Genomic DNA, 18899 nt, shown 5'->3' with positions numbered 1-18899 from the left:
AAATAAGCTAAAGTTTTGAAAACAGACTTTTGATAGTCATGCTTTTCTTAAACTGATTGCAATAAACGCTATCATAAAGTTCCCTGTTTAAAAATAAGTTTCCTGGAAATGATACATTTCTTCTTCTTGTTGAGGAAATAACATTCTAAACAGTCATCATTATAATTTTGCTAATAATGTTCTTTGTACATTCATTTTACTCAGTCTAAGCAGAAAGATTAAGAGTCCTTCCAGTGTGTCCCCTTTTAGTTCCTCAAAATGAAGCCAGACATCAGTTACATCCCTCAGTTGTGAAATAAAGCATATGACCTCTTTAGAGCCTATCAGTGATGACCTGGGAGACCAGATGTCAACGCTACGACAGAACCGGCTGTGTTGGGTCCAAGTGGGCTGTTTTCACTTCACTTAAAAAGATCCACCATCTAAGGAGACACTAAGCTAAAGATTATTTAACATTTTACTTTCTGACACTTGGAAATGACGGAAGAAAAGGCGCATACAGAACTAGAATTTAAGGTAGAAAGTGGTAAGTTCTGCAATATCCTGGGAGTTTAGGGCAGGCACACATGTCAGACTAGTGAAACACACAGGCTTTGTAGAGGCAGCAGCAATCGGGCTGGACCTTAAATACACGTAGGCTTTGAACATACAGAGTAAAAGAGGGATGATAGTTACCTGATGGTCACCCTTCCCATCTCCCTATGGGCAGTAACTGGTCCATTAGTCATTATTTGATATCTGGACTATTGCCAATGCCTTTAAACTGGTCTCCTTGTCCCTCACTTCTCTGTAGTTTACAATCATCCTGATATACTTTATTTTTTCTTTTTGTGGAAGCAAAAAAAAAACACAAAAAACAAAAAAACAAAAACAAACCAAAACCAAACCTAAATCAGATCATTCAGTGAATAGTTACTGGTCTGTTACAGATATAAGAATACGAAAATGGGGGGAAAGACAGGCCACTACCCCTAGAAGCTGGTGCAGAAAGCATGCAGCCTTCTCCCTAGGACCTCGAACATGATGTCTAAACACACTCCTTAGTATATCACACAGAGTTCTTCACAATCAATGAGTAATTTCTTCAATCTTATTTTCCAAAAAACAGAGCTGATTTTTCAAAAGACTTCATTCATGCTTTCTTACAAGTCTATGACTTTTGCTTCGAATCCCCTTACTTTCTAGGGAACCATCCTTCAAGACCCAATTAAGAGAAGGCCCCACCGGAAGCCGTTCGCGACCAGGATACGGAACATCTCTGGGCTCCTTCAGCATACTAAGCCTATCCCCTGTCTCTAGTGTAAGAAAAGCCACATTTGGTTGTCAACATCAGGACTCAAAAACCTGCGTTTTGTTATCTGTTTTCAGGATGTGCCATGGTAACTAGAACACAAGGCATGTGATATTTGTTGGAATGAACTGACTTCTGGGTTAAAAGAGTTCCAAGAGCAGAGGCATGGAGTCATCTCTGCGGTGAGCCGAGATCAGCTCTGTGCAATCTTTTCACTGGAAAGATTGAGGTGAGATCACAGCAGACCTTGAGAACACCCAAGCAGGCCCTCATTACTCAACGTTTGGTCCTGGGCCCAGCAACAGCAGCATCTGGAAGCTTGCTACAATGCAAATTCTCTGGCCCCACCAACCACCTACAAAATCAGAATGTGCATTTTAATAAGGTCCCCAGCTCATGTGTACACACGTTGAAGTTTGAGAAGCACAAGGGTATCTGGGTGGCCCAGTCAGTTAAGTGTCTGACTCTTGATTCCAGCTCAGGTCATGATCTCACAGTATGTAAATGAGTTTGAATCCCACATCAGGCTCTATGCTGATGGCACAGAGCCTCCTTAGGATTCTGTCTCTCCCTCTATCTCTCAAAATAAATAAACTTAAAAAAAATAAAATTTCCAAAAAAACAAAAAAAAGATTGAGAAGCACTGAGTAAACACAACCAGAACTCTACTACAGGATGATTATCCTGTATCAGCCTCTTTTATATGATCCATCGGGGGGGAGGGGGGATGGAAAGAGCCTCTTAAGGAAGAATAAGGACATTTATGCAACAGTTTAGGTGACCAGCACCCGACCAGGGGTGATGACAGGGAGAATGCAGCAATTACAAATATCAACATAATTACTTTACTCAAAATAGAAATGTTTTCATTCATTAGCCTGACGATAAGTCTGTGCGTGTTTAATGGACCGTATTCCACATTTTAAATGTTTGTGAAGGAATCCTCTTTAAGCAGAACAGAGACTTTGTTTGAAGTGGCGTTCTCAGATTTGGAATCCTGAAAGCAAGCCCCAGACAAAGGGAGTCCTCAGAACATATGGGTACCTGAATTCTAGAATGGATGGCACCGAGGGGCCAGCAGGATGGGTACAGTTACACCATAGCGATAGTAAGATGTTCATGGGAAATGGCCAGGAGCTACTCCCTGAAGGTGGAATCCCTCAGACACATCAAAACTCCTGCCTCCTCCCCGCCAGCTGCTTTGCCAGACAGAATCCACTCAGCAGCAGACCTGGGTAGGTAGCGAAGACATTTGGAGTTTTAACTGCCAAAGGCCTGGGCAATCTTATTTCTAAATCATAGGGTGTTTACATTTGAAACCACTCTCAAACTCAGCATCTCTTAAGGGTGAGTTGAAAAACCATGTCTTTTTTTTTTCTTTAATTTGTTTAATGTTTATTTATTTTTGAGAGAGAGAGAAAGAGAACAAGGAGAGGAAGAGTGGAGAGAGAGAGAGGGAGACACAGAATCTGAAGCAAGCTCCAGGCTCCAAGCTGTCAGCACAGAGCCTGATGCGGGGCTCGAACTCACGAACCTCGGGATCATGACCTGAGCCGAAGTCGGATGCTAACCTCCTGAGCCACTCAGGTGCCCATGAAAAACCATGTCTTGTAGAAATATCCATACTGGAACAGGGGAAGATTTTCCCTGTTCAATAAAACTCAGGAACAACAAAAATAAAGTTGCATTTTTGATCAAGACTCAATCAATGGTCATGGTTATTCAACAAACCAGTTCCACGTACACGTTGCCAATGGTTATAGGAACATAAAAGATTCCCCATGATCAAAGCACACACAATCCTCAGGACACAGCCTCTCTGGGGAGTGCAGAATACACACACCGAGGTATATTCTTCTCTTGAGCAAACAATAGGTGTACCTTGAACCCACCCCCAACAACAATTTTCTGCAGTCTTAATAGCTGTTAAAAAAAAAAAAAAAACCTGTGTGGTGCTTGCAACAGATGCTAGAGCTTCCACAGCAGAGATCCCAGAGGCCTGCAGTGGCTTCCCCCCATCCTTTTATGATTTTTGACCGCACACTTTTAAGGGCATCAGCACCAGAAAGAAAAAGTAAGGGGCATTAAAGTGGCCTTTTGATTTGAATGTCCATGATTGTTTTTCACATCTCGGCAGCTCTGTAACTGGTTAGAAGTCTTGACTCACCCTGGTTTAGCATGGGTCTTTTAAACATACGTTCTTCCACATGTCACGCCCTTCCCCGTAACTATCGTTTTCTACTACATATGATGCTGACTATGGCCACTGCAATCATACATCTCTGCCTACCAGCCCCCCCCTCCTTCCTCCATCCCCGTATCCCCAGACTTGTGGATAACTAATCCGTTATCCTCCAGGTGGACTGACCAAGCCAAAACATCCATTTTTGTTATCTCGTCCCTCCTATCATTGATGCTTCTACTTTACACACCAGGCAGGACTAAAACGTCACCATAGGGATGGAATTTTCTGACACCACCTCCAGGGAAACTTCACTACAATTTCTCCTGCATCTCCTCTCACTTTCTCACTTGGTCAAAATTTGCCTCAAGGCTCGCTTCCTCCAAAATTTAGTTCCTTCTTCTCTGCCAGGTATGCTCAGTTCTTTCTGCGATGATTTGACACGCTGCCCAGTGCTCTGCGGTCATTTCTCCCATGTTCCTTCAGCAACTGCACAGGCAATTTCCAGCCCAGAAGTCTTATCTCTCGTTACACATACAAACTTTTGGGTCTCCTCCGGGGACTCTCAAACCCATCAAACAAGTCAAATCAACCTGTTTCTTTCCTCTTTCTTTCTCTCCAGAATCCGAAGCAGGTCCAGGCTCTGAGCTGTCAGCACAGAGTCCAATGCAGGGCTCGAACCCATGAACCGTGAGATCCTTCCTGACCTGAGCCCAAGTCGGGAGCTTAAGCGACTGAGCCACGTGGGCGCCCCTAGTGCTTCTTCTAGTCACTTGGCTGCTGAATCCATTTCTGAGGTCTCAGTCAGAACAAACCCCACTGGACTGGCTGAATGGATTTCCCGGACTCCCTTCCTTTTCATATTTCCAGTAGGCTCCCATCACCTAAAATCCATTCCACTGTACCTCCAATCCCGCATGCACACAGCCACTCATCTTTCCAGGCACCTTTGCTCAAAATAGAAGTCTCCCCTGACAACTCTCCTAAGTGGTTTCTAATGGCTCTGCTGTAAATAAGTTTGCTTTTCCCTCAATCCCCACCCCCAATGCTGCATTTTATTCTGTATTACAGCTGGCTCTATGTCTTATCTCCCCATTGCACAATAAACCACTTGAAGGCAGTGATTAAGTCGAAGTCAGCAGCGCATCTCTCACAACGCCTCACGGTTCCAGGCAGGTAGTGGTGTCACTTTGTGGTATTCACCTCAGTTTGATGCGTATTTATGTAGTACACAACCACACGCGACTCCGTGCTATATAAAAGAGGTGAGTGCACAACTAAGGCAAAAAGATGTGAATTGTTGTTTTTAAGGTTACCCAGAACCCAATTTAAAGACAGAGCTTAGGTTTTCCATAGACTTAAGGCCATCTAGTTCTAAGTTAGAAAAGAAAGAAAGAAAGAAAGAAAGAAAGAAAGAAAGAAAGAAAGAAAGAAAGAAAATGAAAGAAAAGAACAAAAGAAAGAAAGAAAAGAACAAAAGAAAGAACAAAAGAAAAGAACAAAAGAAAGAACAAAAGAACAAAAGAAAGAACAAAAGAACAAAAGAAAGAATGAAAGAAAAGAAAGAACGAAAGAAAGAAAGAACAAAAGAAAGAATGAAAGAAAGAAAGAACAAAAAGAATGAAAGAAAGAAAGAATGAAAGAAAAGAAAGAATGGAAGAAAGAACAAAAGAAATAAAAGAAAGAAAGAAAGAAAGAAAAGAAGAAAGGAAATAGCAAGTCACAAATTACACAGAAACGATAATATCCACCATTGTCCCTTGTTTTTTAAGGCTTATGAACCTGGAGCAGTGATTTCCGCTGCCAAACTTCCAGCAGCAACACTTAAAAGTTGCCAGTATGGTATGATGCCATCAGTGTTTAAAACTTAGAAAGGCTCATTGATTTTTACTGAGGTTTCTTACACAATCTACTTCCTTTAAGGCCAAGTGAGCCAACCCTGATTGAGAGAAGCTGCGGAATGAATAAATGTTATGGTATCAACAGAGAAATGACTTCGTTTCCTTTCCTCACTTCACCTTCCAAATTTATTTCTGGCTTCCACTGCCACTAGGCATCACCACCAGAGCACAGCACCACACATTCTTGTATGCCCGCCCACCCTCCTCCCCGTGTCGGGCTGCTCTGGCACAACCCTTGTACCCACTTCAGAGAAGATAAATGAATACCCTAATGGAATGGAATGGCTCTCTAAAGCGAGACAACTTGGGAGAGGCTTTTTTTTTTTAACCTATGTCTCAAGGAAGGCAAATGAATGTCACGGTAGGTGGGTTATAATAGCGGTTTTATTACAAGATTGGCAGAGTTACAGTAATTGTAAATCATAACTGTTGTTGGATTTCTACTTTACATAGTCGTAGTTATGAGTCTGCTCTTGTAAGCCAGAACAATTATTTTACAATTAGTTTAGACATGTCTGAGCCCAGGAGGAAAATTTCAATTTCAATCATCTTATTTTCCTTGAACAGAACCCAGTGCTACCAAAAAATCAGGTCAATTCAACTGTTCACACGTGGGTTTCTAACCATTTTCCAAAGTTGAACAAACTTGTAAGTGAAAATGCTCAAGATCATGAGTGCGAGTTCAAACTACAGTATAAAACAGCATGTACTACAGGATATGTAAAATAGGATTCCAGGCACTAAAGAAAAACAAACAAACAAACAAAAAATAAGCTCGGAACCTTCATTTTCAGAACAGAACATGGTCACGATCCTATGAAACCTAATACACCCCCCTGAATTTGGATTGCAAATCTATCACTTAAAACATCTAGTAAATGACCCAATTTGTTTACATGGCCCTGTACCTTTTTACGGCCTTTCCATAAAGAGGTTATTACATCCATTCCCTTTATTTTGTTTAAGAGTGTTTGAATGAGCCCCAGAACCACAAGCCAGTTAAACAAGCTCTTCTTGGATGGACGTGGTCTCATATAATTCACCACTACCGGGGAAATTTTCAAAACAATGTTTGTAATTTGGAAACACCACACATTCCCATACACCAAAAGTATTTCCCGTGCTTTCCGCAGTTTTAAATGTTCGGCAGATATATTAAATAAGTCCAATTTTTTTTTTTCAGTTTTCCAAGTAAAAGTGTGGCATTTGCACTTCTTCCAGAAGATTTGCACCTCTGAGTGTTTTGCTCTGGTAGGCTGGTCATTCAGAAATGACTGTAAAGGAAGATTGCAAGGGAAATGTAAAATCCATACACTCTAATTGATTTCCTAGAATGTAAATGTGAGTTCTAAAAGGAAACCATTTTAAAGCAGTTAGTGTAATGGGGTACCCAACTGATGCCTATTAAAAGTTATCAGCACTGGGGCGCCTGGGTGGCGCAGTCGGTTAAGCGTCCGACTTCAGCCAGGTCACGATCTCGCGGTCCGGGAGTTCGAGCCCCGCGTCGGGCTCTGGGCTGATGGCTCGGAGCCTGGAGCCAGTTTCCGATTCTGTGTCTCCCTCTCTCTCTGCCCCTCCCCCGTTCATGCTCTGTCTCTCTCTGTCCCAAAAATAAATAAACGTTGAAAAAAAAATTTTAAAAAAAATAAAAAAAATTAAAAAAATTAAAAAAAAAAAGTTATCAGCACAGATTAAAGATAAATTTTATAGCATGCTTTTTTGAAAAAATTCAACATAGAGATCATTTGATTCCTAATTTTACATTCTTATTCTTGCTTATAAACCTCAAGCCTGCTAATATTCACAAGAAAACAGATTAAAATGACTTTTTCAGGGTTTAGCATTCATCATTTAGGTGTCTAGACTGTCAACATCTCTCAATATCTGAGACAGGTTTTGACCTGGGAAACACCTGCTATTTTTAGACTGTTGATTTTTCTAGAAATAGTAAAATGTTTTGACTGCAGTGACTAACACAAAGTAAAGACAGAGCCGAGCCCATCATATACATCTCCAATATACGTAAAACTGCATGTGAAATTATAAAAACACTAGGAGGTCTGGTCCCTTGTTTTGTAAAGGCAATTCATTTTCATGTAGACCTCCAGAAAGACAATGTACTTCTGTTTATAAATTAAAGTCAGGAACAAAATGCATACTTACAGAGACACTGCTACTTACTGAATAGGAAGCATCCCCCAGTACTTTTTATCACCTACAACATAAACACATTTCCAGTGGAGGAAATCTGCCTCCAGCACATCCCATCTCTGGCTCTGAATGTACAGATCAATACTTTTCATACTTAAACTATCCCATTTTTCCTTCTTGTTTTTATAGTGTTTACATATCCAAGAGTCACTACGAGAAATACAGCTGAATCTGATCTGTCCTTTGAGCGGGTAATCCGACTGTAAATCACACTCTTGCAAGAAGGAGTCTTTAGTATATATTTCCACAGAGCAATTTGAAAACATTAGAAGCTACTGTGTTTTCCCGTGTTCTTAAACAACGTGCACATCTCAGGCTTACGTCTCAGGCTTCAAGTATGATAAATCAGAAATGATGAACACTACAGGTCCCCCTTATTTCCAGACCCAGTAAGAGATTTCCAGGAAGGAAGTGAATATTTCATTCTACTCATTTGTTCACATCTTAATCACATTTTAAGCACATGTTCCTTCTTAGCACACTGATTTTAAATATCGCCTGATGCCATAGAAAAAGAAATTATAATGTTTTAATGACTCCCAATTTGCATTTCTAATCACCTCAGACTATGAATGAGAGTGGCAGTATGGGAAACAAGCTGTGATTTATTCCTTAGTGGAAAAAAAGGATAAGTAATACGACTCCTTAAAAGACAGATGTCCTTATAAATACCCAGCAAAAATAACTGCCAGAAACAACATGAGATAAGTACCACGAAAGTCCAACTTCTGTTGTTAATGGTTCCTGATCTCTGTAGTTACTCAAAAGACAGGTGCAATGGCCAGCTGGGCATATTTAAGCGCAGAAGCCTATCTCCATCTTGCAAACACTGGAAAGCCCAAAATAGTATCCACTCACAAATGAGGCTTTCCTAGAATGCAAATAGCATAGCTTCAAAAAAATGGCATGGCATCTAGAAAGCACATCCATCAAGAAAACTCATTCTCGTCAAGTCCTTAAGTCCCACAAAATATTTCTAGAACCCATGTATACACAAGAGACCAGAAGGAACCTCACTAGAGAAATGTTGCAGCTTCTCAAGGTAGAGGACACTCACGGGAATTAATTTTCCACAAAACTTGAGAGCCTTTCCCTGAAAAGCGTTAAGGCTGTTTTCTTTGCTTCCTGCAACATAATAGCTTCATTACACTAATTCGGTGGGCTGGAAGCTGTCTACCTTTTACCACAATCTCCTCATCCCTCACCCAGCCTCATTCCGCATGCCATCCATTTTGTGAATGGAGTATGAAAATAGCTCTTTGTTTACAGAAGGAAGGCAATAGAGAGTAGTGTGGGCACAGGCTTACTTTATTTGAGTGTAACGGAGGCTATACAGGCTGCCCTTCTATCCAAGTCTGAACATCCGAACGTGTCTAATGACTGGGAGAAAGTTCCACCAAGAAGCAGTCAACTACGCACGCCAACGTAGAACGCTGCTACTCCACTGTCTGCTCAGAAAGTGACAGAAAATAACTAACCCTGAAACAGCGAGACCACCTTTTTCTTTTACGTGGTTTGTTCAGTGCAAACTCTGCGGGAAGCACACTGCAAACAGCCTCAGGGCCTTTGAATGCAGCCATCCAGGACACCTTTCCACTTTTTTCTTGCCTCTACTCATATTTACAACACTAGATTCTTCCTGCCTCCCACACATGATATGCCTTCTCAGGTCTGTATTCTTTCGCGGACGCTATTCCCTCCACCTAGAACGTTTTCCTCTTTTCCTCTCTCAAACCCACTTCAAAATATGTCACGTCCCCTGTGGGAACTTCTCTCCCTGCACTTCTCTTCCAGGCACAATCAATCGCTTCATCCATCAAAGGAGGATTTTTGAAGTGAAATAAAGCACTCTGTGTTCCCATAGCACGTCGAGCACAGCGCCCCAGACCGTGAGACAAAGGAAGGACCGGTCATCCTTCTTGGACAGAGCTCCTCAAGGGCAGAACCGCATCTTCTTCTTTGTGTGTCCAGCACCTAGTGCAGAGCTTCGCCAAGAGCAGATGCTTATGAATACGTGCTGAATAAAAACAATGTTCTAATAAAACGTTAGACCATTTAACTCAGGAAGGAAGAAGCACGTGACTCCGTCCTGGCTTGGAGTCAGACCTAGGTCCAAACATTTACCAGCTCTGAGCCCTTGGCTAAGCTACTTAGCTAGCGAAGCCTTGGTGTTTTTCCCATTCATACCCCACGGGGAGGTTATAAAGATAAGCTGTCTACTGTCTACAGACATTGAGCCCAAGTGTGGCAACTAACAGGCACTCTTCGGGTGTCATTATTAAGCATTACAAAACCAGAGACCCACTGGGAGATCTTTAGTCCCATCTACCGACCCACAAAAAACACATCCAAATACTGTGCTCCCTGTGTCTCTCCTGAGAGCTCTCACGGCAGTCTTACCAGGACGCAGTGACCGGTAATAGTACAAATCTATATCCTTGCCTTTACCATCAATGTGCCTCATGCTGTTTGGGGATGTTGGTTTCCCTCAGAAAAAAGAGGCCCTCCATTCTCCACTCCCTGCAACAACCTAATACACACCTCATTTGATTGAAAAATGGCTCAACTACTATCCGATAGGGTAAAAGCCCAGTACAAAAAAAATCATAGTTTGAAAGTAAAAGAATAATAAAGCCTAACACCAAGAAAGCAAAATTAGCGAAGCCGGCCTGGCAAAGATGGTTTGGCTTAGACAAAAGTCAAATATCCAGGGAAGAAACCGTTCAGTCACCAGAGGACGGGCAGTAACTTCTTGAAGATGGCAAAGGAAACCTAATGTGAAGTCAGATAACAGGATCGGCTCGGCTCGATTTAAAATGCATTCTGGTGAAGTCAAAGACGAACCGAGCTAATGCTACTCCCAAAATCACTCTGAGTAACTTGACTTTAACGAAAAATGTCGTTAGTATGACGCCTCTTTACCATTTGTAGTTCCTTTTGTTCTCAGATTTGGAAAATTTACAAACAGAATTTTGGTCATTTAATCCTGTTTTTGGCAGGCCATTCAAGTCCGCACCTATGAATTTATTTCCTGGTGTTGTTGACATTCAAGAGAAATTTGAACCTTGGAATAGAATATCCTATATATTATAATGTAAATAAAAATGAAGGCCACTCATTAAATCCATTCGAAAGAATAACAGGTTGTGCTTTCTAGAGCTCACTAAGCCATGCTTATTTAGTCATTCCCATGGAACTTGTACCAGGGAGACATCCTCCTAAACGAAATGCTCAAACTTATTGTTTTTAAAAAAAAACCTCCCTGTGGAATCAAGTATTCAAATGTCAACCATCCTCTTCATCATCAATTCATAAACCAAAATACTGAAATAAACATCCATGGATCGGGTACACCTGCTTAAAATAAAGTCTCGACATGTAATAGTAACAATTCTAAACATAGCATTTCAAGTTATTTGCCAAACTGTCAGATTGCTACCCCAACAGAAATACTGTAATAGATATTAGCCAGAGTATCTGTCATATGTAATCAATGTGATTACTTTCACATTGTTTTCCGTAGTGTTCTTATAAGCTGTGTTGCAGGACCACGGGTGTCCCATCTTCCTTCACAACCCACAAAGCATGCAACCCCCTCAAGTAATAAAGAATGGCTTTTACACAATGCATCAGAATGTTAAAATGAGAATCCCATTTGCCTAGTTGGTTCTTACATAAGCAAAAATATATCACCACATTAGCAGTTTAATACTGTTGCACTCAACAGTGACCTTGATGACGTCATTTCAGCTCTCCAAGTCTCGCTTTACACATAGGTGAGGATAGCCTCTCAGGATCCTTCTAGTCCTAACATTCCACACGCCATATTTATTGCTGACGTCCATCCCGCACAAGTTATCTTTGAGCCACAAGCAGAGGATGGAAAGCACACTGCTTTTTTGAGGCACGTCTAGCCATGTAAAATTTACCATTATTCAGATCCTTGGTCCATATCACACAACACCCCATCTTTGGAAAACACAGAGAGAGGTATGCACACCAATGGCACTTTTAAGAAAGTTACTAGCACCAGTTCTAGGAAACTTACCCACTTGCTTGGTACATGCTCACCAGGTAACATGGTATATTTACCAAGATTATAAAGTAGTACTCTGATTGGCATATCCCATCACAACCAATAAATAAACAAGTTTAGCTTCCTACGAAAAATCTAAAACAAAGTACAAGTTCCAAGACCAAAAAGACATCTTCAAAGATGGCCTAATATTATAGCCAACACCACAGTCTTACTCTAATAAGGCACTACATCCAGAACCATGCAACAAATATTTATTGAGCACATACTGTATACAACCCCCTGTTCCAGATGCTAAAGCTCCAAGCTCCTGAAGAGAGCAAGTCAGACAAGGTCCATACCCTCAAGGAACTCGTGTACTCTGGGGGTGGTGGTCGGGGTACGCTGACGATGACTTAACTCATTAATAACAAGAAGAATATCCAAACGTGACAATAAGCACTATGCAGTTAGTTAGCCTTGATGTGATTGTGAGGGCTGGCTAATTCAGATAAGGTGGACAGGAAAAGACCTCACTGAGAAAGTGATCCATTTAATTCAGATGCCAGTAAGGGGCTACCCACGCACATGCACCTGACCAGTGCTGCCCACAGAAACAAGTACAACCAACTGAGGACTACAATCCCGTGCCATCATAGGCCACAACCCTATGCCTCATCTCACTTCCCAGCCCCCAACCCTTGAGGCAGCACAACAAAAGAAGCTGCAAGAAAGAGGCTTTAAAAAGGCCATCTCCTTTCTTCACTCAAGGTCCTTCACGCCTCAGCTTGGCCTCTGCTGCCAGGCAGAGAGCAGAAGAGAGAGGTGTTGGAACTCCAATATGACTGAAATTGTGAGTAGCTAAAAGTGTAAAAATGGATAATAATCAACGGGGCAGGCACACCGACCAATCAGGAAGGAGGCCAGCGGGGTGGAAATAGTACCCTAGAATTCCTGAACTATCAAACACTAACCTTGTCGTTTCTGATTCACAGATGGTCAGTTTGTCCTAAAAGAGGAGCACTGGCTCCATCCCAGCCCGTTAGGAATATTTCAAGATTTTAACAATCTGTGGGGTGGTGCTGGTGCATCCCAAATAAAAATCAACCACCAGAGGTGTCCTTAGGAAATGAAATAAGAGAGATTCACACACACACACACACACACACACACACACACACACACACACACAGTTGGCAGAGGTGGTAGAGAAAAATATCACAGACAGACTGTTTCATATATGAGTTACACAGAGATAATACAGCATTGCATAGAGATACTCTGGCTACGTGTGGTACTTCCAAATAAAACCCAGAAACATCAAAACTAGACCTAGTAAATAAAGGGACTTTTATGACTTCTACCACTTGAGCTAACACCAATAGAAACCCATGAGGAAACTTTTCGCAATTCTGGAAACATTTTTTTATGGGGGTGGGGGAGTATGGACATGATGAATGCACTGATTCAATTACTATTTACTTAACACTCATCACATTATGATTAGAATTCTATTTCTACAACAAATGTGCAAGAATATAAAGAAGATCTGTAAAAAAATAAGTGTCAGGAAGGACGAAATAAAAATGGACAAAGCTAAGATTTTGGTGTCCAAGATGGAGCTCTCTAAAACGCCACCACTGGGGAATATTTAGGGTCAGATCCTGGTGTCTATTCACAACTATGTAAAGCCTACTACAGACTTGGTCACCTTTTGGAGGTAAATATAAAATATATCACATTAAGTGTAAAAGATAACAGTTGGTAGGAGGGAAACGTTACCCAAAAAATAGAATGGGCCTTTTTTGGTCATCTATTGTGAAAAACAATATTCATCATTACATAATGACACTTTACTTCTTCCACTTCCTCAACAATCTCAAACAGAGCAGAGAACAAGGAGGAAGTTCTTTTAAAAAAAAAAGCCTCTAAACAACAAAAATAAATGTCACAAAGGTCATGCACTACAACTTATAGACCAACTCACAGGAAGTGCCTTTAGCACTCAGTCAGACACTATTTACTCTTGGACACCATTCTAGGGATGGTGATCACCTATGTTCAGTAAAATTGAGCTTTGAAGGGTACCCTTAAAAGGGTAGGGGGAATGGACACAACTTTGTTAGACACAGGCACATGGCAGGAAGAGGAGGAGCAAGTTGGCATTAAAAAAGAGACAGAGACAGAGACAGAGACAGAGACAGAGACAGAGAAGCCACAAGCATAAGATACATGTACTCAGATAGGCATCACTAGATAACCACCTGTCTGCAGAGTAAATGGCCCGACAGGCCACAAAAGTTCTTGTGGAAAAGAGCACATACAATAAATGATTTTCACAGGGATAACCCTAATAGGGGCATATTCCAAATCTATACTCAAAATGGTTAAAGGAAATGAGAACAATAAGCACATTTCAGGTCTATGGATGAATTAAAATCACTTACCAATGACACAAAGTGGGTGAGGCCTTACTCCATCAACAACTTTGTGATTGGCGTCTATTTGGGCTACATGCTATAGATAAAGTAAGCTTTGGTTCTTTTCGTTTTTTGATGTATATGATCCCTTCTGCTACAACTCAGGAGAACCAGCCCAGAACTTGTCAATTTCAGAGTAGGTATTCTCTTCTAAGTGAGTGCACACAGATATTAGTAATTTTTCCTGTGGTCATTCAAGAAGTATAGGCCAGGAACCCTATATAAGTCAGTGTTCTTATCTTTTATGTCCTTTACGTTATATCTGGAGACCCTTGGTTTATATGTGAGACTTCACAGTTAGAAGTCAGGTTCAAGATGAAGGACACAAAGGTAACTCATAATATTGGAGGATAAAACTATTCTCACAGCAAAGTGGCAAGAATTGCAAATAGCGTTAAGTCAAAAGCCAGGTAAGTCATAATAACAGGGTAAATGACACCGATCCCTCAAAACGAATTTTGAAGCACCTGCATATGATTCACTCTAAATCCAAATATCTAGCATTGGCTACAGCAATCAATTTCCATTTATTTACAACACCTCTTGGGACACTAAGTCAATACTGAAATGACGCAGTCCTGGGGATCTGATTGTGTCAACATTTGAGACTTCAGAATACTGAAGAAAAGATAGTATCATTGGGGAAAGGTCTTTGAAAGCAAGAATGAGTTACTATAGTCATAATAAATAGCTCGATTTGGACACTGGGCACTTAGAAGACCTTTCACAAAATGATGCAATGCACACAATGGACCAATGACATTTCTATGTGGCATCTCCAGAAGGGTCTGTACTTCCAGAACTGGGCAATCATCAAAATTGAGAATAGCAAGAAGGCAATCAAAAATCAATCATAAATCACTATTAGGGCAAAAAATACCCACATAAGGGAATTGAAAATTGGAACACCCCCCCCCCCATAAAAAAAAGGAAGAAGAAGAAGAAGAAGAAGAAGAAGAAGAAGAAGAAGAAGAAGAAAGAAGAAGAAAGAAGAAGTTCCAGCAAATGTGTTCACATTCCAGGTGGAGCTTCTTTGGCACCAACCTGTCATCCTCAAATCTTGGAACCTCGAAGCATAAAATCAACCTGAGCATGTGCAGGAAAATAGCTCTATATTGCCCCCTAGTGCTGGATAGTCCCACTTCTCAGGCTGAAAACTACAAGGTGAGTAGTTCCCTTACCTCTAGTTACTTCCTGCTGCCAACCCTCCCAGGAGCTAAACATAGCCCAATCCTCTACCCACAGATTAGGAAACAGCCAGGCTATTTTTAGCATCATGCAACTTAGGAATGGAAATGGCCCAGCCTCTGATGGCAACAGAATGTGTGTGGCCTGCCTGGCTTAATGAACTCACCTCTCCTGAGAGTGTGAACCTACTCAGTAAAGTGGCCAAAGACCACAGGAGAGGTCTAGGGCCCATTACAAAGAGGTGATGGTAGGCGGATCACAAGAAAGAATGACAATCAGAGGCACAAGTAGCAAAGGGAATCAGGAAGATGACAGATGCCAGGCTTGATAAAAACGGAAGCAGAAGGAGAAATGATAATGGCACAGGAACAATAAAAAAATAGAAGACAGAAGCCAGGAATATTGTGCACTGTCATTTTAGAGAAGCTTGTCTAGTAAGAAACAATATTTTGAATTGGACATTTATTTTACATGAAAAAGAACAAAGGTTGGTCTGATCTGTTTCCTGCCAGGGTACAGCTGGTGCTGGGGCTCCTTTGATCACTTTCCCCCAGTCCTCTGCAGCTCCTGTGATTAGAGATAGATCCCTAGGCTGCCCTTTGATCAGCAGCTCAAGCAGCCTGCAGGTGCCATGAGCCATCACATTAGCAAGTTGTAAGAAGCAACTACATTAATAGTGACTGATAAATGTGATAATGTATATTTACTGCACATACAGCAAATACCAAACAATGTCTACAAAAATCCCAGGAATGCTTATTTAATCTATCTCTGTACTCTAAAACTTTCTGTGCTTTCTTAAAGATGAACACTTTCAGAGAGTTTAAATGCAAAGTTGAAGTTTTAAAACACCCCAATACATAAAGAAAAAGTTGCTGTGACTTAAAAACAGAGCACACACCATTCTGATTTTCTAGGTACGCTGCTTGTGTTCTTTTCGCCTGGTTAATAAAGTGACAGCATCCTTGCATTCTGAATAGATGGCATCCAAAGCAGTAAAAACATGCACATTTCTTTTCAAGTAAAGAGCCACCACTTGTAAACAGGGTATTTAATATTCTAATTTTAGACAGCCTACATTAACATTGTGGTTTCATGGGCAGTATAAAATTTCTATTTACAAAGTATTCTCAAAAATGACTTCATAATGGTAGATCAAGAGAAAAAGAGTTTAGAAATTGAATGATGTAAATCATATGGGGTTCAGAGGCTAAGCAAATTACACACCCTGACGCTGCCCTGGCTTTATGAAAGGAGCCTTTCTCCAGCTCTGTGCAATCCCAGCCCAAGGGAACTTGCATCTGAGAGTTTTCTAAACATTTCAGGTACACTTGAAAGCTGAAAGTAATTCTCATTTCCTATGCAGGATTAAGTCGTTTCCAGCACACACAAAATAGCAGTCATTCACCGACACATATAAAAACACACACCAGAAAGGTAAGGACTTCAGAGTACAAAGGCACATTTAAAAAAAAAAAAAAAAAACAGAGCGCAAGAGAAATACATATTTAACTCTCCCCAAAAACGTCCACACGGCCTCTTGACCTGTGTATTTCGTATCTACGTACTGATTAACTGATGTCTTTCCACTTTGAGTGCTTCAATTAATGCAGCTGATAGATTTCCTCAAACATCCCCCTCCCCATGAAAAAGAAAAGCTGAGAAAAGTCAAACATGCCAAGACCCATTCATTTTGGACTCATTTTTAGAGGCAGTTCTTGAACTTATAACTCTGGCAATGAAAGGTTCTGCAATGTGCGTTTGAACTGACGTTCACAATCGCTCCCAGAATGTCCTCTCTAACTGAGCCAGCAGTGGCACTCACGTTGCCCTGTTACAGCTTTGTGGCAGCTCCCGAAGCTGCAAACTGCACGTAACCTCCTCAAGCCCATGCCAATGAACGCAGCGCGTGTTTGCATGGAGAGACGATAATACCCTCGCAGGCTGGTGTACATCACACACTAACGCACAATGCCAACGTAACACATACAGCGAGAAACAAGAAGGGGGAGAAGGGGGGGAAAGACTCACCGTTCTGTTCCTTGTTGCTGGAGTACTGGAATTTACTACTCAGGTTGGACTCAGCCTGAGTCCCGTGTCTCTGGCCGGCCAGGGCAGATGTCAGCAGGAGAAGCCCGAAGAGGAGCATTTGGCTGACTGGGGCGAGAACTCACTCACGGCGGGCACTTTGGAAGCAGCTACTCCTGAGTCTCTTTCACCACCGCCAGGGGAAGGCTGCACTGGGGTGGAAGCGCCGAGCCTGCTCTGGCAGCAAGGAATCGCAGGGTAGTTTCCACATAATCCCATCCAAAACTTTTTCCTAGAGTCCTCTTCTGTGTCTCCAGTTTTTGAAAAGGATCAAAGCAAAACCTGGACCTGAACCAGTTTCCCAAGGTTTAAACAAATCCTGAGCTGTGCCGAAGTGGTGGGGGTGGGGGTGAAGGCGAGGGAGGAAAGAGGGGGTGGGGACGCGGGGGAGCCGGGGGAGCGGCGAGAAGTCACCAGCAAGTTGCTGGGAGCACCTGTCAGTTCGGGGGACAGGACAGAGGCGAAAACTCAAGGGTCGAGCGAAGCCAGCCCGAAGCCAAGTCGGCGGCGAGCAGTTTCTGATCAATAACAAAGCTGCCAATAGATGCGCTCTCCGGGCGCCCCTCTCCCCCGCCCCACCCCCACCCCCGAAGGGGGAGGGGGAAGAAACAAGGCTAGGGCGCCGCGGCGGGTCCCCGGGGCCGCGGAGCCGGAGCGAGGCCGGGGGGCTCCGGGCCGAGGCCGCCCCGGGCGCCGGCGGAGGGAGGCCGCTGGGCTCCCGCTCCCCAGCCCGGCGCGCAGCCTGCGCCCGGTCCCGACCGCCGCAGCAGCACGGATCCCGGCACCTGGCTGGAGTTTTCCGCGACCAAAGTTCACCTTGTTTGGGTGCGTCCCCCGCTCCTCGAAGCCAAGGGAAATTCGGCAGCTCGGGGTCACCGCGGGGCTCCAGTCGTACCCGGTCCCCTCCCCCCACGCCTCGGGCTCCGCGCAAACCTCGGGGCTCCGCGCGGCGTCTCGGCACCGGGGAGAGAGAGAGAAGGCCGGCGGCCCAAGGCTCCGGCTTGTCCCCTCCCCTTCTCTACCTTCCCCCAGCCGGCGGCAGTCGGGAGGAGGGGGCCGTGGGCAGAGCCCGGGCGGAGCGCGCGGCTGGCGAGCGGGGGAGGCTGAGCCGCTCTCCCGCGGGCGGCCGCAGGGGCGGGCGAGGGTCGGCGCCTCCGGGAGGGGCAGCCCCGGGCCGCGTCCGCTCGCGCCGACTCGGGCCGCCAACTGGCGGTCCAACAGGTGCTGGCACAGACAGGGGGTGCTGCGGGGCTCGCTGCAGACAGGACCTAAACGGCCCAGGCGAGGAATGCAGCCGGAGCGGCCCCTGGTTTCCTTCCCCCGGGACACCCCTAGCCCCAAATAAAGAGCAAGATGGGTGGCGAAGGGTACTGCAGACGCAAAACTGAGTGCAGAAGAACTTCCTGCAACTCTCCCTCGTCCCCCGCCCCCCGTGGTCGTGACTCGTCATTAATTTCCGAGGGGATCCCCGTAACCAAAGGCTTGGCCAGAGTTTCTGGACCGGAGGAAGAAGGGAAATTAGATTTCAAAGATTTCCCTTCAG

The 18899-nt window shown here is 43.3% G+C and overlaps 1 protein-coding gene across 2 annotated transcripts in view; it reads right to left on the bottom strand.

Moving 5' to 3' along the window:
* PDGFC (platelet derived growth factor C) overlaps positions 1-17925 on the bottom strand; it is a 206676-nt gene extending 188751 nt beyond the window's left edge. The window contains exon 1 of one of the 2 annotated variants that reach the window (XM_043566784.1): positions 17300-17925. In XM_043566784.1, the coding sequence (XP_043422719.1) occupies positions 17300-17417 (118 nt within the window). In that variant the 5' untranslated portion in view covers positions 17418-17925. The remainder of the gene's footprint in view (positions 1-17299) is intronic. The other variant, XM_043566782.1, reaches the window with a different exon arrangement.
* Between the last annotated feature and the right edge of the window lie 974 nt (positions 17926-18899).

Source organism: Prionailurus bengalensis, chromosome B1, assembly GCF_016509475.1.
Source record: "Prionailurus bengalensis isolate Pbe53 chromosome B1, Fcat_Pben_1.1_paternal_pri, whole genome shotgun sequence".
Classification (NCBI taxonomy): domain Eukaryota; kingdom Metazoa; phylum Chordata; class Mammalia; order Carnivora; family Felidae; genus Prionailurus; species Prionailurus bengalensis.
Note: the sequence above shows the minus strand (reverse complement) of the source record. Positions and strands in the feature narration are given on the sequence as shown.